At 48.2% G+C, this 25,825-nt stretch overlaps 3 protein-coding genes across 3 annotated transcripts; 1 reads left to right on the top strand and 2 right to left on the bottom strand.

The window, feature by feature from the left end:
- Positions 1-15,128: 15,128 nt before the first annotated feature.
- On the bottom strand, positions 15,129-15,646 carry PtA15_3A623 (uncharacterized protein; the record flags this gene model as incomplete). The annotated part of the gene is made up of 3 exons (XM_053167609.1): positions 15,129-15,272; positions 15,359-15,564; positions 15,640-15,646. 3 exons carry the CDS (start codon positions 15,644-15,646, stop codon positions 15,129-15,131), a joined length of 357 nt encoding a protein of 118 aa, XP_053018809.1.
- Positions 15,647-22,258: 6,612 nt separating this feature from the next.
- PtA15_3A624 (uncharacterized protein) lies at positions 22,259-23,348 on the top strand (the record flags this gene model as incomplete). The annotated part of the gene is made up of 4 exons (XM_053167610.1): positions 22,259-22,334; positions 22,414-22,640; positions 22,703-22,767; positions 22,874-23,348. 4 exons carry the CDS (start codon positions 22,259-22,261, stop codon positions 23,346-23,348), a joined length of 843 nt encoding a protein of 280 aa, XP_053018810.1.
- Positions 23,349-23,951: 603 nt separating this feature from the next.
- On the bottom strand, positions 23,952-24,464 carry PtA15_3A625 (uncharacterized protein; the record flags this gene model as incomplete). Its single annotated transcript, XM_053167611.1, has 3 exons — positions 23,952-24,020; positions 24,083-24,309; positions 24,389-24,464. The coding sequence occupies 3 exons, from the start codon at positions 24,462-24,464 to the stop codon at positions 23,952-23,954; spliced, it is 372 nt and encodes a 123-aa protein (XP_053018811.1).
- Positions 24,465-25,825: the final 1,361 nt, after the last annotated feature.

The raw sequence follows: 25,825 nt of genomic DNA on the forward strand, positions 1-25,825 counted from the left end.
AGCCATGTGGTCAGAGTAGTGGGTCAAGGAGTCACATGATGGTGTAATAGTGGGTGGGGATGATGCCATCTTCTGGGGGCTTTGGTGCAATCTTCCTAGTTGGAGGAGGGGATATGTGAGACATAAAAGGGGTAGAATATTCTATGATCTAAGATAGGAGGAGTTATGAGTTTCAGGAAGTGTTTCAGGAAGAAGTAATCTAAGGATCTAAGATAGGAGGAGTCAGGTGTTTCATGAAGTGTTTCAGGAAGTAATAATCTAGGTGGGGTTTGGGGCTATGTCTAGCATAATGTGTATCATGTTGGGTTTGGAGGGTGAAGGGTTTCAAGGGTGCTTATACATCTTTGAGCACATGGTTCTAAGGAAACACTAGAAGAAGGGGGTAAAATGTGATCTGGGTAGATGTTTGAGACTAGGAAGAGGGTTTATCCAAGAGAGGGGGAGTGTGGGAAGAGGGAATACTATTATCCAGGGTATGTCCATTGAGTGGGGATGTTGAGGGGCTTGGGCTTTGCTGACAAGGGGGCCAGAGGTATGGGATTTATTCTTGAGGTGTGACAGCATTGTGATTGATGGTTGCTGGTTTTCTGGGTAGATCAGGATTGGCTTACCACATCCACCCCCAAATTAGATGATGTCCCCATCATCCAGAAAAAAAGAAAAGAGGCCAATCCTGAAGAGAGAAGAAAAGCTAGCCTATGACAGAGGAACAAGGAAGAGATGACCTGAAGTGAAAAAGAAACTATGTTTTGTAGGTTTTATAAAGCCTAAAAAGTGAAATTGAGGATGAGAAACATTTTATGTGGAGGCTGAGGGGGAGACTTCTTTAGTTTTTTTTCATCTTCACAATTTTTCCTATATGTGAACTTGAATTTGAGGGGAGAGGTTATGAGAGGAAAAGGAAGGCTATTGGCTTGCCACCCCCAAATTGGGTGAACTTGAGTTGGGGTGTGAAGATCTAATCTAAAAAAAAACAGAGAGAAGGGACTGCTCTCTTGGGGAAATGGGGAAACAACAGCAGCCACCCCCAAATTGGGTGATTGTGACTAGGTTACAGGGTTTTAGGAGATTCTGGCTAGTAAGTATAGTCCATGTCCCTTGTTTGTTTGTTCTTTTTGTCTAGATATGAAAGTTCCTAGAGTTTTACCAAAACCAAGATGAGAAATACCCTTCAACCTATGGAACTTGAAGTTAGCAAGGATCCAAATATTCCATAGATTAATTTTTTGGATTTTTGGAAGGGGAGTTGGGGAAAACCAAGGTACTGGGAGTTTATGCTGAATACTGGTTGACTTGATTATTTGCTTTAGGAATTTCAGAAAAAATTGAGTTCCAGGATCCTGTTGGCTTGTGTCAGGGGGTTTGAAGAGTGGATATTCAAGGTGATTAGGGATAAACTGGTGAGTTGGAAGAGAATGTGATTCCTGTGGATTGTTTGTTAGAGAGGCTGATTCCAATTTTCTTTCTGTGGGTTTACCAGGGTCTTTGTGGAAAACATGTCTTCCCAAACTACAAATGGAGGCTGAGTTGGGAATGGAGGTTTCATCAACTAGTAATAAATTTGCACCATGATCATTTGAGGAAGGCAAGTTTGGCTGGGAATAATTTTCTTCAAAAAAAGGTAGACCAAATTTCAATGTGGGTTTTCCTACTAAATCCAAGGTTGATCTCTTTGTGATGAAGGCTGATGAAGATATTTTGTCTATAAGTTTACCAGGATCCTTCTGGAAAATGCAGGTCTCTAATTTGGCTGAGGATTGGTTGGAAAGATGAATGGGCTCAAAATTCTGAGTGAAAAGTAATGGGAATTGTTCCAAGGAAGAGTCTATTTTACTATCTATAAAATTTGCCTGGGCTCCAAGAATATCCAAGGGTAGTGGACTTGAATGGAAAGAATTTTCTAGAAAGAAGGATTGGCAACATCCAAGGGTGGGTTCTTTTGAGGTTTTCTTTTCTTCAGATGTAGCTTCAATGGTTGAGTCATGCTTGGGTGAGTGAGTTTCTTCTGGGGGAAAATTTTGGTTGATATTTTCTGTAGCCTCTTCTTCAGTTAATTCCAATTTAGTTTCAAAGGCAAATAGAGTATCTGGAGGTTCTTTAACTATCAAGTTTGGTGAGAGAATCTCAGGGATAGAAGTTTCTTCATTGGTTCCACTGGCTGATCCTAATTGCTCTGCTCTTGTGTTGTCCAATTTTTCTGAGGTTCCAAGATTTCCAAAGTCCTGGGATGTGATTTTTGACAAGAAAGGTGTCATAAGTCTAACTGGGGAGCTGTCTTCATCTTCCAGGTCTTCACTATTGACTTTGATCTTCAGCATTGAATCCAAGGGTAATCTTCTAGAACTGATCATCAAGGCTTCCACATCTTGGTTTATGTGCTCTATTATTCCAAAGGATACCTGAGGTTCCAGGTTACTTGCTTGTGCATTTGGGTTGGGAGTTCCAGAGAATATGGGTCCGGGGGGTAAGTTGAGTACTCCTGGCTGCTTTATGTTTTGGTGGTACTGATCCACTGCTATTTTGTAAGCTCTATTTCTGTCCCAAGGTACTGAGGATCCATCTGGTAGCTTAACTCCATTCCCTTCCTTTTTGAACAGTCCATGAAGTTCATCCAAATTGGCCTGGTTACACCTGGAAAATGAGTGACCCATCTGGTGACAGTAATTGCATTTGACTGTTGTCCAATCCTTGTCTTGCTGGGCTGGTTTGTAGGGAACATGACTTTTCATAAAGAAAGGGGGAGGTTTTTGGGTATGCCAGGTGGAAAGGGTTTTAGTGAGGTCTTCTACTTCTCTTTGCTGAACCTGATTTTTGGAAGGAGGGTTGGTCTTAGCTGGTTCAGCATATTCTAACCCTCTCCAAACTCTACTTCTGGCTAGGACTGATCTTTGATGGACTTCCTTGTGGATATACTGTAGCAGGACTTCAGTTGCAGGTAGAACTTCCCCACCATCCTTGGTGGCAAGCATCATGTTAGTCCTTCCAAGGTCCTTGGTAACTGCTCTGGCCACATCCTCACAGAGAACTTCAAGAAGGTGGTCCCTGAATTCTTCTATACTGCCGCTATATCCCATCCGTACCAGCTAATTAGTAATGGCTACAAACTTAGTCCTAAAGATTTTAAACTGTTCTTCTGTACTGATTCCACCTCCCTTAATGGCAGAGTATACCAAGTCCCTGAGGTCATGTCTGGTGTATTTGACTAGTGGAAGGGAGGAGCCAAATCTGTTGAGTAAATCTTTCTTCAGTTGTTCCCAGTCTTGTTCTTCATAGCCAACCATTTCTTCCTTCAGGTCCATGCCTTTGATAAAAGGAGAGATTTGGGTGACCAGGTCCAAGGGGGTGGCTCCATCTGTCCTTCCAGCTGCTTCATATCTTCTGATGAATTTTTCTATAGGCATGTTGGATCCATCAAAGCATAGGTCCTTGTCCAGAGGTTTGATTTTGACAGCTTGGTGAGGCCCTACAGAGTAAGTTGGCATAACAGGTTCCCTCTCCAGAAAGTGTACAGGAGTTAATTTTGGAAGTTGATTTGCAGTAGGTTGGCGGTACGAGGGATGTTTCTGGGCTCTGGCTAGTGATTCAGGTTCTTCTACCATGTGTTCCAGGCCTTCACTTTCAGAGGGAGCTACAGCACCTCTAATGGGTCCAGGGTTGGCAGGTAAGTTGTTTCTACTGACTGTTGGGGGGTTGGGTTGGTGGTTGGTTGCTCCAGAATTGGCTTGCAGAGGTTGGGGCCAAGTGGGAACTGATCCAGAGTTGAATTTAAGGTTTCCAGGGACAAAATTTCCATTCCAAGGTTGTCCAGTAGGTCCAGGGTTTGCAGATTGATTGTTTCCTCCAAAGTGGATGGGTCCATGGGCTTCTTGCTGGGGTTGTCCTGTGTATCCAGGGTTGATGTGAGCTGATCCAAGATTGGGTTGTCCTCCAGTAATAGGTATTTGACCAAGGGTTGCTTCTCTGGAGAATCCAACAAATGAAGGCATAAAAAATCTTTCTATGGCTGACTCCAAGGTGGTTCTAGGTAGGTATTGGGACTGAGAGTTGGATCTAAAGTGCCTAGACATGTTTAAGGGTTGATTGTTAACTGAATGGATAAAACGAGTTGAGGAGTTGTTCTGTAAGCTGATGATATGGTTGTTAAAAGTAAATGGCCTAAAGAGTTTTTCTGAAGAAGTTGATGAAGGTATTTTGTTCAGAGTGGTAGTTTTATGAGGTGTTTAAAGGTATGTAGTTAAAGGTGAGTAATTTTTTTAGTATGAGATTTTTTATTTATATATATATATGGGTTCACTAGCTAATCCTGTAACTATATTAGACTAGGAAAATGGGGTTTGGACTGAATCTAGAGATCTTCAGGCCACTGTTGGGACACCACTTGTGGAAATACTCTTGGGATGAATAGAGCTGGAGAGGGAATGGTGCTTTAATGGGCTGCCTCTCTGGGAACAAGAAAAAGATATAAGAGTGTGGACTCTTATGGAAAGGTGTGGCTATAGAGGATTCTTGAGGTATGTCTTGAGGGTTACTTTTCTACTAATCTAATATTTTGTACACAGATAACAAGCTTGTCCAATCTGATTTATTGGCATAAGCAAGGCTAATGATAGGTGACCAGTGATCTGAATTACTTTGACAGGATCTGATGCGGAACAAATGAAGAGGAAAACAACCCAGTTTATATACACAAGAAAGAGCAGCCATGAGGAAACAAGGATAACCTGAAGGGAAGCATAGAACATTCTACTTCTATAGGATGAAACAGCCATGTGGTCAGAGTAGTGGGTCAAGGAGTCACATGATGGTGTAATAGTGGGTGGGGATGATGCCATCTTCTGGGGGCTTTGGTGCAATCTTCCTAGTTGGAGGAGGGGATATGTGAGACATAAAAGGGGTAGAATATTCTATGATCTAAGATAGGAGGAGTTATGAGTTTCAGGAAGTGTTTCAGGAAGAAGTAATCTAAGGATCTAAGATAGGAGGAGTCAGGTGTTTCATGAAGTGTTTCAGGAAGTAATAATCTAGGTGGGGTTTGGGGCTATGTCTAGCATAATGTGTATCATGTTGGGTTTGGAGGGTGAAGGGTTTCAAGGGTGCTTATACATCTTTGAGCACATGGTTCTAAGGAAACACTAGAAGAAGGGGGTAAAATGTGATCTGGGTAGATGTTTGAGACTAGGAAGAGGGTTTATCCAAGAGAGGGGGAGTGTGGGAAGAGGGAATACTATTATCCAGGGTATGTCCATTGAGTGGGGATGTTGAGGGGCTTGGGCTTTGCTGACAAGGGGGCCAGAGGTATGGGATTTATTCTTGAGGTGTGACAGCATTGTGATTGATGGTTGCTGGTTTTCTGGGTAGATCAGGATTGGCTTACCACACCGCCCATCACGGCGATTGCCCCACCCCCTCAAGACTCTGCCAGCGCCAGCGGCCCGCCCGCTCACACAGAGGATCACCCCAAGGGCCATGGTATCGATGAGACCACCGCCGACGGGACCGTCTAGTTCATGGCCTGGTTTTGTGGCCGGCCGGGCTACTATTTAACTATTTTATCAACTCTCAAACTACTTATATCTAGTATCACTAAAAATAGTGATCCTGGCGTTGATTGCTAGCCGCTATGGCCCATTTCCTCTTTATGTTGTTCCCTCTTTATCTCGTCCCCATAAAACCATCGACCCCGGCTCTGATTGATGTCCGGGCGCCGCGCGCAGTTACCCACTGAAATATCGCTGTTTTTCATTTTTTCTACTGTTTGTTCCCAAATAGTGATGTTATCCGCCATTTGCCACAGTAATACACAACTGAGAGAGACCAAGGCGCAACTGACCCCTTGTGCGGAAAACTGCTCGCAAGACTGCCCCCAGGGGCGACTGCTGACTTTGCGGATTACGGCCCCCAGGCGCAACTGAGGACTTGTGCAAAAAACTGCTCGCGAGACCCCCCCCCAGGGGCGACTGCTGAATTTGCGGATTACGGCCCCCAGGCGCAACTGAGGACTTGTGCGAACAACTGCTCGCGAGACCGCCCCCAGGGGCGACTGCTGACTACTGCTGACTTACGCAGCCAACGAGGACTTGCCCGTAGCAAGGGCGGGACTTCAGCTGGGGCGTCAATATCTGGAGCCCCACAAAGGAGGTATATATAGCTAAATTGCTAGAAATTACCTCGATTGGATTGATTTTTTAGAAAGGAGGAAGCAAACAAATAGAAAAGGAACAAGGGGAGACCAGGTGGGCCTCCGTTGAATCAGGAATGATGAAGAAAAATAATATAAAAGGAACAAAAAATAATAGCCAAGGAAGAAGGGGAGACATCGTGGGCCTCCGCACCGCGCTGATGCCCACCATCAGAAGCCCCCTGCAGAGTACCCACTGCCAAGGAAGAGGTTCCTCATCATACGAGGATTGGCGACGTTTGGGAGCACATCCTTAATGATCCGAGCGTCCTGTCGGGTCCCCGTCAGAATCTCCATGCGCTTCAGGTAAGTTTTCAGGGTGGCAAACACCTTTTCGATCGGGTTGAAATCGGGAGAATAGGTCGGCAGATACATTAGGAGGACGCCTGCGTTCGCGCATATCTCAGCGATCCGGCCACCATGGTGGATAGGGGCGTTGTCCATGATTAGGACACTGTTTCGGCCGGGGAATGGATTCATAACTGGCATCTAGGGGGACACAAAAAGCCAGACATTAATAATCAGAAGATCTCGGCAGATAAGGAAACAGGGAGGCCAACATACCAAGACATCCTCCAGGAAGTACTCCATGTCAATGCGGCGCATCGTTCCTACCTGAGCAATGCACTCCAGACACCCGTCCAACGAGACCGCCGGGAGAACCGAAACACGTGGGGCCCCTAGGGGCTTAGGGATGCGTTGGGTGCGGCGGCCGCGTAGTGCCCAGGCTTTGTCACGTGAGTGAGTCCCAAGCAATACTCCCGCCTCGTCTATAGAAGAAAAGAGGTCAGACAACGGATTTCCTGGGGGCTGGAAATACTCGGGAGATTGGCTTACCCACAAACACCAGAAATTCCGCAGGATAATTCCCCACGCGGGCCACGTAGTTCGCCCGTGCCTCGGGGCATTGGTTCGGATTCACAGACCGGGCGGTTTTCTTTGTCATGAGAAGGCGGTACTTCAACTCCGCTTGTATGGTGCTGATGGGATGTCGAGTGCCGGTCATCGCCTGGATGTGATTCTGGATCTCATCCAGGTACAGGGTGGGCTCTGCCTCCAGCGCAGCCAGGACGAACTCAGCCTCCTCGCGGCTGAACGCCAATGGGCGACCCCGCTCGGCGTAAAGGGCCGGGTCTCTGACAACATCGCGGGTGTGTCGGTACAAGTTCTTCCACCGGAGGAGGGAGTCTTCCGAGACTTTGTGGTCGAGCGTTTGATTAATCTCCGCGAGCGATTTGCCTCGCACCGCCAATTTGACGACGATCACCTTCACGTCGCGCGAATACTTCACAAACACCATCGGATCTGCGCCAAAAAAAAACATCGGTGAGTGGGGGGAGCGTGAAGAAACACCCCAAACGGTGACGGCACACGGCTCACCACTAGCGGTATGGAGATTCTGTGATCTCGTCGGCGGTGCAGTCAACGGCCTCGTGCTGGTCTGGAAGGTGGGCCGGGCGATGGACGGAGGGGGTTGGGAGGTCAGCTGAGGGGTTTTTTTTTGGGGGGGGGGGCAGGCTCACCGATCGCGGGAAAAAAGAAAACAGTCGGCGGTGGGGTGGCTGGCTGGCTGGCAGGGTTGTGGGTGGGTCCGGTCGGGCGGGGAGGGGGGATTTGGTTGGGGGGCATTGTTGCTGGAGGGGGGGGGGGGGGGGAATGGGACGGACAAAGGTGGAAGATGGGGGAATAATTGGAAGGTTTGGAAGGTTTGGAAGGTCCGGTGGCGGAGGTGGACTGGCATGTTTGGTGGATATTCTGACTGCCGGACCCGCAAGCTTTCCTGGCCTTGCTGTACGACGCGTGACACCGGTTCCGTGAAAACCGCGTGGAATTCACTGCGCCCCACGTCGCCATCACCACCCCGTCGAAAATGGGTGGTGACGATGTGATATCCAGTCGGCTCCACCCTCCTGGGATCTCCTCGTGATAGAATCACGGTGGAGCCGACAACTGTGTAAAACAGCGCATCCTCGTGGTTCCCACAGTCTACTTGATCCTCAACATGGAAAAGGACAATCTTGCCATTGTCACTGTGGTAGTTAGTGTATGTCAGATCCTGTTGAATGCTGCAAATTTTTGTCTCTGCTCATCGTGTGCTTCACACAGGATTCGCCCCGCGAGCCTGCCGGCGGCGCCGCGGTCTCCTTCAACTTGAACACCAAATCAAACAAACGTGCGAGCGCCGACCATTCTGCCAATTGTCCTCCACCTCCGAAGAGGCAAAATCCTGGGCTCCGGCCCCTTGGACTCACAGCTAGCCTTTTCACTCCTCCTTTCTCCATGTCTCAATTTCTGTCGTTGTGTCACATCCCCAATGATTACAAACCAGTCCAAGCCATGATATCGGATCACAATATATTTCACTGGACAGCTTTTGAAGGTTGTGGGCTCGACCAACCCGTCGTGATCACGGGTTTTCCTCGGTGGAATCGCCGTTGGTGGTGTGGTGGGGCCGGCGTGGACCCGACCATCCCGTCGGTGCCACAAGAAATCCACGGGGAATCCATGGAGAGCCAAAAGCCCACGTGGATTCCTCGCCGTGCCCAGTTGGTGGAGACCCCGTGAACGTGTGGACCTCCAGCCACTGGTCCGACCTCGCGCGCGGCCACCATGTGGAGTCCTCGTGGAAACCACGTGATTTCCCCGTGGACGGACTCCCCGGGTGTACACCACCGCTTGAATTTGAGCTTGGGTTGACGTGGGCCCAACGGCGCGGTCGGCGAAAGGTTGGCCCAGGTGGGTGCCAACCTGCCCGCCCAGACTTTGACTGCGGGATTGGATTGTGTTGAAGATTGGTTGGGCCCCCCTTGACCCGACCCATCCAGCACCGTGGGCGGTTGGATGGGTTGGTCGTGTCTAACCCAGCCAACCCATGCCGGCTCTGATCAGGGTGCCCACAGGGGAAGCTGGTTGGGCATGACAAGAGCCCAACCAGCTTTACTCAGCGGGTGGGCCAACGCAATCATGGCTGGCACTGAGCAGCACGCCAACGTTGTACTCTGGTTGAGCCCGCGTTAGGCCAACCAAGAAATGATGTTTTTTATTTAAAAAAAAAAAAAAATTGTGAGCCTCTTTCCATGTTTGGAAAAAGGCTACATAAGTGAGAAATTACAAAAAAAAAAAAAAGAGTCTTGTCCAAATCCGCAGACTTTGTCTGACAAAATTTGGAGAAATGGGGTCCATATCACACAATAAACCCCCTGGTAGTATAGAAATGTGTGATGCCCTGCTTGGCAAGGCTGGTACTTCTCCTAAGTGAGTTTATCTTGTTGGTCCTTGAAATGTAGATTGTCGGGTTCGACTCCAGTGGCAAGCCATATTTTTGCTACCTGCTCACCGGACCCCGACCGCGGCGCCCACGGCGGGCCAACTTGAGGAATTTGCCAACCGCGGGCCCCGCACGTGGGAGGTCGCCCCGACCGCGGGTGGCAATCACTCCCGCTCCGGGTGACACCAAAACTTCAGGGTGGGTCGTCTCCACATTGCGTCTGACGTCAAACCGCGCTTGGGGGCGCTCCGTGGTGTAGCGGGAGGACTCAGCACCGTCAACCAACGGTGGCCTGCCTTTTTTTTTTTTGAAGTGCTATTGAATTTAGGGCCTTAACTCAACAACTCCCGACTCCCAAAAGTTGTTGACGTCTGGAGGACCGTACTTTGGCGTCTTCCCCGGGTCTGTTGGACCAAAAATTGACCCGGGGCAATTCTGGGAGTTGGAAGTCGAATTCATAAACATTGTTTGGGAGTCAGAACCCCAATTTTCCAAAAATTGGCGAGAATAAATAAGGGCCTGTACCATAGCTTTCCTAAGAGCATCCGCATTGGTTCAGCTAAAAGCTAAGCTACATTACCGCTTGCTAAGAGCCAAATTTAGCAACACGGAGGGCACTCCACGCCGGTTGAGCCAAATCAAATGGCAAACTTGCCTGACTGCACTATCAACACCCACCACCGGTCATCAAGGTTTGTATGTACTCTTGATGACCGGTACAAGTTTGTATGTACCCTTGATGACCGGTACAAACTGCTCATCAAGCAGCCAGCTTGATTCTACTTGATGACTGGTACAAACTGGTAATTGAGGGGAATCACACTCGATGGCTAGTACAAAACAGTGCAAAATACTCATCATGAGGGTTGATCCCTCTCGATGACCAGTTTGTACCGGTCATCAAGAGGTTTTATGTCCTCTTGATGAACGCTCTGACTGGTCATCAAGTGGACTCAACCCTCTCGATGAACGGTCTAACCAATCATTGAGAGCACTCAAGCTGTTCAATGACCGGTCATCGAGAGGACATACACCACAGGAGACATTGAGAGAAGTTGGGACGTTGCCGAAAAAGTCACAGGAATCACGCGTCCTGGCAACCACTAGGACCACTGTGAGAAATCCTTTGGGACAGGAGGCAGTCCTGCGAGAGGTAAATACCAGTTATAATATTTCAAAGATGTAAGAAGCTATTACAACTGTTACGGGTGGTTTGAAAGACCTGCCCCTCTATGATACTACACAAGAGCTTCTGCAACAAATTTATTTATTGTTGTGGCAAACTAATGATAGAGAAAACTATGTGCAGCAATCTCTTATCAGACCTAGATCAAACTTGAATTCAGCGGTGTGGTATACAAAATGGGAAAAATCAAAAGTTTTCTCTCACTAGTATATTTCACCCATAGAAGGCCTCAAGATACAACCAAAAAGACCACTTAATCAGATTCTACAGCCAAATTAACCCCTAGTCACCGCTGAAAGCGTAACTAGAGCCTCACTGCACTGGAAGTTAGACCCTCTGGACAACCTGTAGCACCCTGTCATTCCCCAATATACACATACATTTCCCTACTCCATGGTATCTCCACTGCATATATTAGTTTGCCTTTGTTTTCTATCTGCATGACATCATTCAGCACTGCCCCTGTAGCCTGTGCCATTGTTCTCTGCAATCTAGAACTTTCACCTCCACTTTTGTTTGGTTTTATTGCATCACATGCCATTGTTCCCCGCATCATGCATGCACTCCTTGCATAAATTGTACACAGCCCAAGCCAGCAAAAATCCCTCACTGGGGCTGCCCTGGAGCTAAAATCCCTCACATTTGTCTATAGAAGAAGCTCTCTCCCCCCCCAATTTTGTTCCTCAGTTTATTACTCATCAGTGATTCACTCACCACCTTGTACTCTTGACACTTACAACTTACAACTATACTCACAACAACCCTTATATATCAATAACAACTCTTTATACGGTGTATCGAACAAACTCATCTTGAGCATCCACTCCTATCACCACATTAAAACTTGCCAAGTGGAGCTTGGTGGGTCTTGTCCTGGTGGTATAGAAGGGCAGAGCTTGCAACTCCTTCATCCCCTTCTCCATTAAGCAAAAGGGTTTCACAACCACTTTTGAGTCTTACACCGGTCATTGAGAAGTTGTATGTCCTCTCGATGACCAGTCAGACCGGTCATTGACAGCTTGAGTGCTCTCGATGATTGGTTTGTACCAGTCATCAAGAGGGTTGAGCCAGGCTTGACTAGCATTGAGTCCTATCAATGACCGGTCTGACTGGTTATCGAGAGGTTGTATGTCCTCTTGATATTTTCAACTTGATCAACTCCCAGAGTGCTTCACCAAGAAATATGCAGAATCCATTTCAAACTTATGAATATTCTTCAAATCTATCCCCTGTGGAAATACCCACAAACTGGTATGACCCACCTGAAATTGATTTGGGCCTTATTCAGGAACAAATTGATTGAAGGTTATATCAAGAGCAGGATTTTTAAATGATCCTCCTGCTGGAAATTTGTTTGAACATGATTTCACAGGTAACCATTCCTTCGGAAATATTCCAAGAATCATGTGAACAGACCAAATGCATGGTGTTGGACTGAGTCTCCTGGATTGAGGCCAGAAAATTTGAGGGCAGTGAGACGTTGTGTGAAGTGTCAAGCCATAATCTTCACAGGATAAACAACCTAACTTTGCTGCCGCCAAGGCAGGATCACTTTATAAAAACCACCCCCACCCCCTGAATTGCTTCAGATCTTCAAAATTACATATCAACACAATATACCTGAGGGAAATGAAATCATTCTATCCATCCGCTTGATAAATAGCAACTTCACATTTACATCTCTTGGAGTCAATGCCTCAACCAGAGATGCTGTCAGCCTTAGAGATACATCAAGTACCCAAAAGACTGCAATAACTTAGTAAATAATAATAATTATTAAATTATTATTGCAGAATCAGATTCCTCATCATAAATTAAGGGGGGTCACCCACTCAAAGTACCCCCTTATTCCTATTCCTTCATGTACTAATTGTATAAATACCACAGAAAGCGCCCAAAAATAGTATTACATACAAAAATTTAGTAAAAACAATTAAAGTACATAAAAATAAACTGTTGTACAATAATGAGTAATATTACTTGTGTAAAAATACCCCGTGAAAGTATTATGTAGACTTCTACTGAAGCTCTTTCACATGACAATTGGTTATAAATATGTCATGTGACAGAGTCAGGGAAATTAGTCTATTTCAATACAAATAAATTGCCCACAGCCAAGCCCTTTTCACGGCTACACCCCTGGATACTCCCATAGGGAGAAAAGGACTTAGTGTTTACGCCCACTGAAGTCCCCTCTATAAATAGAGGCCTATTTGGCCCTCAGGAAAAGATCCCCCAGACCATTCACCGCCCATAAACCGTAAGTTTGCCGTGAATATTCTCCTCTGCTACTACTGTAGCCCCTTTTCCCTTTAAACCATCGCCAGCACGTAAAATCCACTGGATTAAACCTTTAAAAATATCCAAAATCCCTTATTAGTATATTTAGAGCTTTATCCTTATAAGTAGTTGCCGTAAGACCTCCGCCTCTGACAAGCAGCCAATCAGCTTAAGCGCTTACCACCTACTTTTTAAGCCAAATTTATTCCCTGTAATTAATAATTACTAGAGGCCAAAGCGGCTACGCCGCCGCAGGGCGTAGCCCCCTTTCCCCCTACTCACCCCTGGTGAGCCAGTGCATTCCCCAAAGGCAGAAAGCTTCCCGCTCCATTCATGCGGGCCCCCTCAATCCAAATGGCAGCTGCATTCCCAACATGGCCTCAAAAGATATGTGGAATTCTCTGGGAAATGATATTTGTGGAAGGCGCTTGGGCGGCTATAGTATTGCTGACAAGTGTCACTTGAAATGTCAGTGGCAGTTATTACTATGTATGCTGCAGCATAAACAGATATAAGACATGTAAAAGCTAACCATTTAGCTTGACTGCAATCAATAAAATTATGTAGTCAGGAATGATCAATCCTGCAAATTGTGCTAATTGTATTTATCAATGCTATTCCAGGACAAGTTAATGTGTAATGAGTGCTAATGAATTGCTGCAATGTCTCTTTATCAGATGTTCTGGGACATTTCCTCAGCTCAAAGTCAATCTGCCCAATCCCTGCGCACAATAGCAATTGACTCATAGCTCATCTGAGCCCTCAGTATATATAGATTTTCAATAATCTGGGTGGAGCAATTGAAAGGGTTCAAAGCAAGGGGAAGTTTTAATTTAGCACATTCCTATGTGTACACCAAAGAATTTTACAGTTCAATGTGTCATCAAACAGGTGTCAAGGAAGATACCGCCGCCGCTTGATCCTCTAGACTCCAAACACCTTTGACAGTTGTTTGCCCAACCAAAAATGAAAGACAAGGAATGCCAATGCCAGAGATTGACCCAGGCAGGTAGGAGGAGTTAGTGGTCAAGTTGATTTGGGCAGACGTCACCTGAGACAATATTCCCGCCTCTTGATCAATAAAATTTTTCAACAACGTTGAATGCCACCATATTGCAACTTGTGACAATCATGGGCTCACCGGTGTTTTGATTGTCACCGTTGAACTGACCCAAGAACCACGCCCAACAGCCAATTATGTTGTCCCCGTATTACATTGTGAGGATTAATGATAAATGTGCTCAACACCTCAGTTTGCGGATCCTATTGTAGGCCGCGCTAGTGGTAGCAAAAGTTGAGCCGCCGTGAAAGATGTTGAACATCGCCACTCACTTTGATAACATGTGGTAACATCAACCAATAGTTAAATTGTCCATTGCTGCGGGTTTGGAGGCGAGCTATATTTATGAAAGTTCCCACGGCATTTACGAGCAAGTACACGGCGGACGCAAAACTCCAAAGTATCTCCAAAAGTATTTCAGAGAGCCTCCAAAGTACCCGCCAGCAGCAGCGGACGGTCGGCACTTGGTCAAAATATCTGACAAAGTTCCTCCGAAGTAAGATTTCAATGGAACTTTGAATGTCCTTCGGAGAGCCTTTGGAGGAAAACCCTCCTCCAAAGGCTCTCCAAAGGACATTCAAATATTCTTCCGCAGGCCTTTGGAAAAACTTCGAAGTATTGGTACTTCGAAGCCCCTTCAAATGCCGACTTTGAAGAGGCTTCGAATGTATTTGAACAGGCCTTTGAAGGCACTCGGAAGATTCTTCAAAGGCCAATCGAAGTGCGCGTCCTGTTGGGCTCCTCAGATCGCCCCCCCCCCCCCCCCCGATCGGGCTTGAGGCTTGATTGGACGGAATGTTCCGGGATTGGGTGGGCCCGTGCCCCCCCTCACAATTGTGTAGGATATCTTTGTGAATTTCTTGTTTGGCTAATGTATGGTAGTACATACATGTAGAGAGAGGAGAGAAAGAAGAGGGGGAGAGAGAAAGAAGGGGGGGAGAGAGAAAGAAGGGGGGGAGAGAGAAAGAAGGGGGGGAGAGAGAAAGAAGGGGGGGAGAGAGAAAGAAGGGGGGGAGAGAGAAAGAAGGGGGGGAGAGAGAAAGAAGGGGGGGAGAGAGAAAGAAGGGGGAAAAAAGCCGTAGATTGGGCGCAGGGTGCCCTCGTCGTACCAGGAGAGGCCGACCGAGTCAAGGTAGGCGCGCAAGCCGTTGGGATCTCAGATCCGGACCCCCGCCTCACTCAGCTCGCGCGTTGAAGTCAATCCCCGGATGAACCAGAGCAGCTTGTGGATGATTGCCTTTGTGTGCACCTTTTTCGTCATGATCAGCGGCAGGGTCGAGTCCGATATGCTGAAGCGCAGCTGTGGGGGTGCAAAACACGACCGACTACAGGCCATTAATCAGCTCAATCCCTTCACGGGTGGGTATAGTTCTAAGCTTGGCTTACATTCCAGTCCCAGTCCTGTCCGGTTGGTGTTGGCCGTGCTGGATTACATGGTGGATCAGGTTGAGGGGAGCTTGGATAGGAGGAGGAGAAGGATGCGATGGACTTGCCGTTTCCGACAACATGAGTGCCGGTGTAGCCAATCTCACGTTGCTCGCCTGTCCGCCCATCACAGGCCAGGACCTTGATGACTTGGTTCGGTTCGTCGACTGTGTGTGGCAGGGTGGTAGGTCAGCCTCTGTTGCTGCTAGTCAGTCTGCTTCTGGCTAAGATGGTGGATGGACAAGACATGGTAGATAAGGATTGCTTTACAATTGAGAGAGAGAGGGAGGCAGAGAAAGAAATGCAGGGAAAGAAAGGCAGAGGCAGAGAAAGAAGCTGTTATCCTGGGCGGTTGTTTGGTTCCTGTTGACCTTTGCCAGCAGTGGGTGGCAGGTGCTGAGTCAGCTGACTGCCTGTGGGATGGCATTTGAAGGGCCTGCGAAGGCCCTCCAAAAAATAATTGGAGGGGAGGACTCCGCCTCCGAAGATCCATCGAAGTCAGGAACATTCAAAGGTCCTCCAAAGGCCCTTCAAAGAATATTGGGAGGGGAGGGTCCCTCCTCCAAAGATCCATCGAAGTCTGGAACATTCAAAGGTCCTCCAAAGGCCCTCCAAAGATGGACTTCAGAGTAGGATAAGATGTCAGATAATAAGGTTTTATCCAGTCCAACCCGGTGGTTGGATGGATATTTCTGTCACCTTCGAATGTCATTTGAAGTTTTTGCCCCACCTTTGGAAAATCTTTGGATTTTCTTCGAAGATTGACCAAAGGACCCGACTTTGGAGGTTCTTCAATTGAAAATCAGCACTTTGGAGAACCTTTGGCGAAAAACCTTAAAAGTGCGTCCGCCGTGTATGCCGATGAGCTGCGGGACCTTGATCCTTGTATTGCTGCCAACACGGCAGTGTAGAATCAGAGTTCACCAAGTAATTGGTGGGCGCGGGCTCGACGGGGTTGGAGAAAGTGCTAGCTATTGCGGGAACGTCTGGGGCGGAGGTGATCATATGGTGGAGAGAGCCGTTCTGGAGTAGAGGGGATGGCTGGGCGAGTTGACGTCTTGCTTCTGCTTGGCTGAGCCGTTTGCTGGCTTGTTGCTTGGCTCCTACTGGCTAACCGGCGCGCTGTAGTTGTGCTGTGGCTCGGTCGAGCTTCGTGCCGTTGGCTCCGACTTGAGCCTTCATTTCCAACGGCTTAGTAGTGGGGGTGATACGGCCAGAAGGACTTTGAAGTTTTGACCCATGAAGTGGGACTTGTTTTGGATGTGTTTGTGTTTCGGATATTCCTTCAGAATTATGATTATGCAGTTGGGTCGCTGGTTTGGAACCAGATTGGCTTGAGGGCATCTGAAGTGCCAGTCAGTTTTTTGTAATAATTGGTCAAGAAGCTTGTTCACTCACCAGTTGGGCTTTTCCGCCTCGTGTCCATGGCCTGCTTGTCAGGTGGCTTATTGATTCGCCAACTTGGCGAAAAGTGTAAGAAATTGGTACAGACTGAGACCACACCACACCAAGTCGAGCAACCAGCTTGAGCAAGAAACATGTCAGCCGCAAAGGCAGAATTGCCCACCAAGCTACTGGTTGAGAAACACATTGAATATATCCAATCAATTGATCAAGTTGAGCAACACCAATCACCCATTCACCAATTCTGACTGACTGACAAAATCTGCTACAGAACCGGAATAGCTTGGTGTATCATCTCACAGAGCATCTAGGGATGAATGGTGTCTATTGGGATCTTGCCTCAACTGTCCGAGCAGATTACCGAGGCAGGAGATGATTGACTGGGTGATGAGCTGCTGGGGCCAGAATTGGGTGGGAGCTTTCTACCAGCCACAATCACATGATCACGCAATCCACTCTTTCCAACAAGCCTGGTCGCAACTGATCCATTTCTCGCTTGTGAGCCTGACATGGGGTCTGGACAAAATGGGGATGGCATCACCAGGGTCAAGGTGGAAACGGTCGGCGGAGGGAAAGTAACAGCAGCATGGCGACCATTGATATCAGCCACTTGATCCATTTCTCGCTTGTGAGCCTGAGGTGGGGTCTGGACAAAATGGGGATGGCATCACGACGGTCAAGGTGGAAACAGCCGGCGGAAGGAAAGTAACAGCAGCGTGGCGGCCATACATATCAGCCACTGAGACACATTGAACGGGATACTATGGTGAGGCAAGTGGCTGGCCTGTCGGGTATTTAAAGGGGGGAAGCGTTGAGCTCAATAGCACCCCAGGGGATCTGGTTTTGTCCTACCCCCTCCCTGGGAGCCCCCTAACCACTTGGTTAGGCCCTCCCTGGACACCTTTGACAACCGGCCCACTTTTGCTTGTTGCTACGGCACAGCTGGAGGGTCATCCATAGGGCCTTTGGGGATTTTCAACATGTGCTGTGAGATGAATGTGACTTTTTTTGTTGCATTTTTTGAGAAATAAACACCCCAAAACTTAGATCTAGGGGTCTAGGACTTTGTGGATTTAAGAAAGTGGGATATATTATTAATTACATAATAAATCCTCCTCTTTTTAAGAGTGTTTAAAACCCTTGTAGTGGCCATATTTACCACGTAACAAGTTTAGTAATTTAAAAGAATTGGAACAACTGAAATGTTTTGTTTCTTTTCTCAATTTATTTGTATTTACAATGTGTATAGTTGAGGAGAAAAGAAAAGAGAAGAATCTGGCTCTTTACCTGAAAGCAGCACGGTAGGGTGCTTAACTTTGGTTGAGATTCTTCTAGGAGTTGTCTGTCTGGCGGCTAGCAACGGCGATGGTTGCTTATGCTGGGCTAATGGAGACTTTCCTAAGAGAGACGTCTGCGTTAGCTGGGTTCTTTGCTTTGGTTCTAGTCTGTTCTTTTCAAGCTCACCGATGACGGAGCCAGCTAGTTGAGGAGCTTGGTCTTATCCTGTCTATACAGGTGAGATGAGCTGGTGTCTGCTTATCAAACGGAGTTCGGCTAAGTCAGCGGTCTGTTTTGTTTCTGTTTGTTCTTGGGGAGACTGTTATACTCACCTTGCACGGTGGTTGCTGAGATCCTGTGGAGCAGGGACTCTTGGTTCTTGGTACCGATCCGGTCTGCAAGGGTTCTACAAGTATAAAGGTTGGTTAGCTGTTTATGCCGACTTTATCTCTCCTCTAGTACGTACGTTGACGCTGTTTCTGAGCTTAATCTTCCCGTTGCGGTTCCCGGTGCGGGTGCCGTGTCTGCAAGCGATTGAGCGGGGCTTGTCAGCTAGAGACTGGGTTAGGGTTCTGGTCTGCAGAGGGGCTTACCTCTTTTTGCAGCTGGGGCTAGTTTTGGTTCTATCCGCGCAAGCTTCCTCGAGGGTTGCTGCGGGTCTGGGTCTGGGTTTTGCTGGAGCCTCGCGAGCTTCCTGGAGGATAGCTGCGGGCCTGGGTCCGTATTCTCACATAATTTACATTACCAGTGTTTACATCAGCACAGTTATAGTGCTAGGGCCCAAAACCCTTATTTTTGACGGGTTTTTTGCCCTAAGCTTCATAAACAGAGCTGTCAGATGCACTCAACAATCAAGGTGAAGGTATCCATACATTCAAGGTGAAGGGTACAATTCACCATAACATTGGAAGTTTGCTTCCACTTTCACAGGAATTCCCCAAATTCTTACAGCCGGACATATATGACACAGAAAATGAGTTGAGACTGAGTTACTAAACCTTCCTCCTCTTTTTGTTTTGTTTCTATCTAAGTAGATTATGGAAGACCTGACTGCCATTTCCATCAGTTCTGATTCCTCCGCTCCTATCAACACCAACGCTTCACCCATTGCCCCTCCAAGTTCTGCTCCCGGCATGGACCTTGATGAGGCCATTGCTCAGCCTGTACCTGCCCCTGTGGGCCGCTCTATCCGTCAGCTTGAGCGTGAGATCTTTGGGAGAATCCTCTCTCCCCCAACTTCAGAAGTTCGAGCCACCATTCGCGGCGCGGAGGATGCCATCTATTGGGCGCCTCCTCTCCGCTCTTGACAAGGTGGTCGTGCCCAATTAGCTTGTGCCTCTGGGAGCGTTTGTGGTCGTGGTCGTGGTTGTGGAAATGGCCTTGTTTGAGGCCGTGGTTGTGGAAATGGCCGTGTTTGAGGCCGTGGTCGTGCAACTGGCGGCAATCGTGCCCATACCGGTCCCGTACGTTCCCCTTTTTCTTTTTTTTTTTCTTCATAAACCCTTTTGTTAGTACTTGAAACTAACATTATTACATAGTTTATAATTTCCAATTGAGCCATGATCAACCCAAATCTTACTCCTCCTCCAGCCGCTAGAGCCAGCGCTCCCCGGGTTGATCCTGATCACCCATATGTGAACTGGGTTCCCAATGAGCCCGTTGGATCGCGGACTTCTGATGACAACAGCTGGGTGGAGCCTCAAGTTTGTACACAAATTCGGGTACCCTCTCCGATTCCATTTGGGTTCTATGACGTGGACGAATACCATCGCCTTGCCCCTGATCAAGTTGAGGCTTTACTCAACCATTGCCCCGACTTCGGCCAGTACGATCAATACCGATTTGCCCCGCAAGCTTACACCGTCTTCTATCAAGAGCTCGCCTCCACCATGGTCGGCCACTTCACTTGATACCCGGCGGCCAACGCTTTGGAGAGAGATGGCCGTGTGCAACTCTTTTGATTTGCCTCTTGTTGTTACCGCGCTGCCATGCGCCGTGTTCCTTTCTAAGTATGTTTTTCCTTTTCTTTGTTCTTTTGCTTTTTGTGGTCCTTAAGCTGATGACTTTGTTTGCCTTTTCAATTTTGTGTCGTCTTCAGATGCCGCCTTCTTTGGTGATGGACAGCTCATAGGGGTAAGAAAATTATAAAAAAGAAAAAAATCGATAGATAACAAAAAAATCAAGAAAAAAAATGGTAATCCAAGTTTATTAAAGACAGAGAAACACAGAAGCAAAGATCAAGGGTTCCCCCTACAAATTAACCAAATTACAAAAAAAAATGCAAGGGTTCCCCCTTTCAAAAAAAAATAAATCACAAAAAAAAGCCTTCTTAAGACAAAATCCAAACACCACAAACTGGACCCACTATCCATCCCTGTCTAGCAGGGTTTAAATAGTGGGTGGATGGCCCCCAGCGCGCCGCATTGAAGGCATTATGCAAAGGGGGGCCACCAAGTAGAGCCCCTCAGACTGTGCAAGTGCAACAGCGGAGGGGGTTGAGGACGAACCACACGCTGGAAGTACACCACGGGAGTGCGCCGACGTCGGTTTGCTGATTGTTTTTGCCGGCAACCTGACCCTCCCCGACCCAGCCAAACCTTCCTGCTGGCCGCCGTCGTGGTGTCGCGGTTTGCAGCCACAGTGTTGGGCCGACCACAAGCGCTGCCGCATATCTGACGGCAGCAGGGGCGGGTCGTCGACAGGCTGCCCTTGTTCAAACAAATCTCTCAGCAACTCTCCAGGTCGTGAGATTATGTTTTTGGGCAGCCCCATTGACAATCAGCCGTCGAGCTACCCGCCATTTGATGGGTGCGTGGGATCATGTACTCGCACCTCTGCCGTGAGAGGCCGTGAGAGTCCAGGCAAGAGACGCTCGGCGCGCCGCAAAAAAAACCTTGTAGCAAGGCTTGAACCCATGTTCCATCAGAAGCCCATCCCCACATGCACCGCATCTTCCAACTCGGCCAAAGGGCAATGGTGATTGGTTGATAGGTGAAATTTGAGAATACAGCCTAGCATCCTCAAGATGGGCTGATCCAAAATTTTGCAGAGTCATTTTTTGTCAAAAAAAAAAAAAACACTCTTCAATTTTTTTTTCTCAAGCTCTTGCATGAAAGAACAACCTCTGAGATGAGCAGGAAATGCTACGCTGAGGGAGGCCTTGACGGCAAGCCGGCGGCAAAACGCGGTCATCCTGACCCGGGTGAGCCTCGGCGAGACAGCTTCCGGGTTGGTTTGACAGCCCTGTGAGCTCAAGTCTGCAGTATTAGATGTGTCAGAAAAAAGACTGACCTTCGCGAGACGCCGACGACGTGCTGCTCTGCATTCGCACGGCAGCCCGACAGTGTGTCCTATGTCGTCGGGTTGTCGCTCCGAGGGAGCCCAGGACAAGGACGGCTGCCGGGCGGCTGACAGGCAGCGCGAGTTGGGTCGAGCCACCGGGTCGCCGCCAGGCAACTGACCGGCAGGCTTGCGGCGGAATGACCGAGGTGGTCGCCTGTCGTCAAGAGGGACGGCAGCTTGACCGTTGCAGGCGCCGACGACGTGCTGCCCTGCATTCACACGGCAGCCTGACAGGAGGGACACCCCGACGCCGTGCTGCCGTGCATTCACACGGTAGCCCGACGTGTGTCCCTTTGTCGTTGGGTTGTCGGTCCGAGGGAGCCGAAATCGCTCTTGTGGTGTACAGCGGCAGAGGACGCCCTGGGGAACACAAACAAGCAATCAAACTCCCTGCTTATATAGACAATTCAGCACCACCAGGCACAGCCCTCAAGATCCATGGCACATTCATCCTGCCTTGACAACCACACCACCGCCACGCCACTTCCATACCTCTGACCTGCGTGGCAAGCGCTCATTTCCTTGCCAACCACCCCCTCGCCAAGGCAACCGCAACAACCGCTAGGACCTACTAAGTAACGGTGGCCAACCTCCGCCCCCTGAACAGCCAGTAACCTGGGCCAAGTTGATTCCATTAGTGACTTTTTTGCCCCGTGTTCGCATTACTGTGCCTCCCAAACAAAAGCTGACCTTGGGCCTGTTCACCCAGCTCGGGTGGATCCGCTACTTCCAAGGCCTCACACCCAATCTGCACTCAAACCAGCTCAACAAGCTCCTGCCCGACATTGGCACGCTGCGCTGATTTACAGCGGCTTTCCGCTGAGCTGAGACTTAATCATGGTTTGCTTTGACTGCAGTTTGTTATCCCACCCGTTCAGCAAGACTGGCGTTTACCAATCGCCGAGCGGAATTGGTCTGTCAATTTTGCCCCATAAACATGATGCAAACAGGCCCTGCTGATTTCTTCTTACTATCTCATTCATGCCAAGCAGTGATATTCAGCACAACAGAACCCAAAGACGGGCAGAGTGGTCTGGGTGATCAAGCGGAACTGAAGGCCATACATCTGTCACATCGACCGGGCCTTGATCCCAATCTCAGCCCTCCAATCAAGCTCTACACCGTCGACGCCGAAGTTCCAGCTGCCATGGCGTCTTACAAGTGGGTTCAGGAGGCCTACCGGAGGATTTTCCAGACGATTGGGATCCCGTTCACCGTTGTCAGTCAATCTTCTTACCCTTCAAAATCGACCAGTTGTTAACATTTTCGCTTCTTCCTCAGGCCAAAGCTGATATTGAAGCTATCGGCAGTGCAACGTCCCACAAAGTAACATTACCAGTTGTTGTGTGAGTACCAATTCTGCTGTTTTTTTTCCACTGCACTTTTGCCGCATTGGTCCGCTTACTCACGTCCCCCTCCTGTTTTGATCATCACCCCAGCAGGAGAAGACAGGTTAATCCACTGTACCCTATGTTTGAACACCTCGAAACTGGAACTAGCACCATCGAGCCTATCACCGCGGGGAGACAACCCCAGCCGGCTGAAAGTTCAGTTCTTCTCATCCCCAGGCACGGGGTGGTTCCTCGCGGCCGTCTTGCCGGCGACCCACGAGCTGCATCAGCTCAAGCTGTTGAAAGTGTGTCCAGACATCTGTCCGGTCCAGTCCTTCAAGAACAATGTGTTGCCCGCGTTCAAATTGCAGTGGGAGCAGATAGAGGTGCTCGTGGACGAGAGCTGTCTAGCCGTGGAGATCGAGCAAATCTTCGAGCGCGTCAACTCCCAGTTCCGCCGCTGCTTTTCACCGCCTGTACAAGACTCAGATGGCCGACTTGAGCTGTCCCCGCTCTCGATATGGCCCAGTCTACCAACCTACACTGTCCACGACCTGCGCACAGTGTCCGTCGGTAAACCAGGATCGGGGCCATAAAGCAAGCAGAGCGCTTTCAAAGATCACTGCCCCGACTGCGGCTCAGCGTTGGACGCCTTGACGGCGATCGAGGTCGGCCACACGTTTTATCTGGGCACAAACTACTCAGATGCGCTTGTTCTGCGGGTCGGGGGGGATGAAGGACAGGCCAAGCAGGTGGTGGAGATGGGCTGCTTTGGGGTTGGCATCAATGACGATGCAAACTTTGACAGGTCAGAACAGCTCACTATGATTGAGATGACACATGTACCAGTTACTTCTGTGCTGGTCCAACCTTCAGGACTCACATTGAAAAATATAGCAAAAGAAGCAGGTTGGTGATTGCTTTTTTGGGATAGCCAATGCTCAAATATCACTCTTATGCAAGGAAAGGGAACCCACATAATTTTTCTGGGAAATTTATGATATAAATTTCCCCATGCATGTCTGTTGCACATGGATAGGCTCAATGGTGCTAGTTCCAGTTTCAAGGTGTTCAAACATAGGGTACAGTGGATTAACCTGTCTTCTCCTGCTGGGGTGATGATCAAAACAGGAGGGGGACGTGAGTAAGCGGACCAATGCGGCAAAAGTGCAGTGGAAAAAAAACAGCAGAATTGGTACTCACACAACAACTGGTAATGTTACTTTGTGGGACGTCGCACTGCCGATAGCTTCAATATCAGCTTTGGCCTGAGGAAGAAGCGAAAATGTTAACAACTGGTCGATTTTGAAGGGTAAGAAGATTGACTGACAACGGTGAACGGGATCCCAATCGTCTGGAAAATCCTCCGGTAGGCCTCCTGAACCCACTTGTAAGACGCCATGGCAGCTGGAACTTCGGCGTCGACGGTGTAGAGCTTGATTGGAGGGCTGAGATTGGGATCAAGGCCCGGTCGATGTGACAGATGTATGGCCTTCAGTTCCGCTTGATCACCCAGACCACTCTGCCCGTCTTTGGGTTCTGTTGTGCTGAATATCACTGCTTGGCATGAATGAGATAGTAAGAAGAAATCAGCAGGGCCTGTTTGCATCATGTTTATGGGGCAAAATTGACAGACCAATTCCGCTCGGCGATTGGTAAACGCCAGTCTTGCTGAACGGGTGGGATAACAAACTGCAGTCAAAGCAAACCATGATTAAGTCTCAGCTCAGCGGAAAGCCGCTGTAAATCAGCGCAGCGTGCCAATGTCGGGCAGGAGCTTGTTGAGCTGGTTTGAGTGCAGATTGGGTGTGAGGCCTTGGAAGTAGCGGATCCACCCAAGCTGGGTGAACAGGCCCAAGGTCAGCTTTTGTTTGGGAGGCACAGTAATGCGAACACGGGGCAAAAACATCACAAACGGAATCAACTTGGCCCAGGTTACTGGCTGTTCAGGGGGCGGAGGTTGGCCACCGTTACTTAGTAGGTCCTAGCGGTTGTTGCGGTTGTCTTGGCGAGGGGGTGGTTGGCAAGGAAATGAGCGCTTGCCACGCAGGTCAGAGGTACGGAAGTGGCGTGGCGGTGGTGTGGTTGTCAAGGCAGGATGAATGTGCCATGGATCTTGAAGGCTGTGCCCGGTGGTGCTGAATTGTCTATATAAGCAGGGAGTTTGATTGCTTGTTTGTGTTCCCCAGGGCGTCCTCTGCCGCTGTACTTCCAGCGTGTGGTTCGTCCTCAACCCCCTCCGCTGTTGCACTTGCACAGTCTGAGGGGCTCTACTTGGTGGCCCCCCTTTGCATAATGCCTTCAATGCGGCGCGCTGGGGGCCATCCACCCACTATTTTAAACCCTGCTAGACAGGGATGCATAGGGGTCCAGTTTGTGGTGTTTGGATTTTGTCTTAAGAAGGCTGTTTTTTGTGATTTATTTTTTTTTGAAAGGGGGAACCCTCACATTTTTTTTTTGTAATTTGGTTAATTTGTAGGGGGAACCCTTGATCTTTGTTTCTGTGTTTCTCTGTCTTTAATAAACTTGGATGTTAAAATATTATTACAGATTCCGTTTCCTCATCATAAATTAAGGGGGGTTACCCACTTGAATTAACCCTTTATTCCTACTCCTTCTGGTACATTACTAAAAAAGGAGTAGCTTAGAGAGCACGCTACAGAGCGCTGCAAATAAAAACCTTACATAAAAAATTAATACATAAATATGAAATACATAAAATTATATTAGAAGAGATATTACATGTACACCATGAAAAGAGAGCATGGGTGTGAAGCATCCTTTGTATTATTTATGTTACTTTTCACATACAGCTTTTACACGTAACAATTGGTTCTAAAATGTCACGTGTCAAAGTAAGGGAAGTTAAGTAACATAAATACAAATATTTTGCCCACAGCCAAGGAAGTTAACACGCCAAACTGTGGCCAATTCCCATAACCAAAAAAGGGGACTGTGTAGCGTGCACAGTGTCCCCTCCAATATTTAAAGGAGCCTTTAGGGCCTCAGGAATTGATCCCCCAGACTATTCACCCACCATAACCTGTAAGTTACTCGTGAATATTCTCCTCCT

The sequence above is a fragment of the Puccinia triticina genome, chromosome 3A (genome assembly GCF_026914185.1).
Source record: "Puccinia triticina chromosome 3A, complete sequence".
Taxonomy (NCBI): domain Eukaryota; kingdom Fungi; phylum Basidiomycota; class Pucciniomycetes; order Pucciniales; family Pucciniaceae; genus Puccinia; species Puccinia triticina.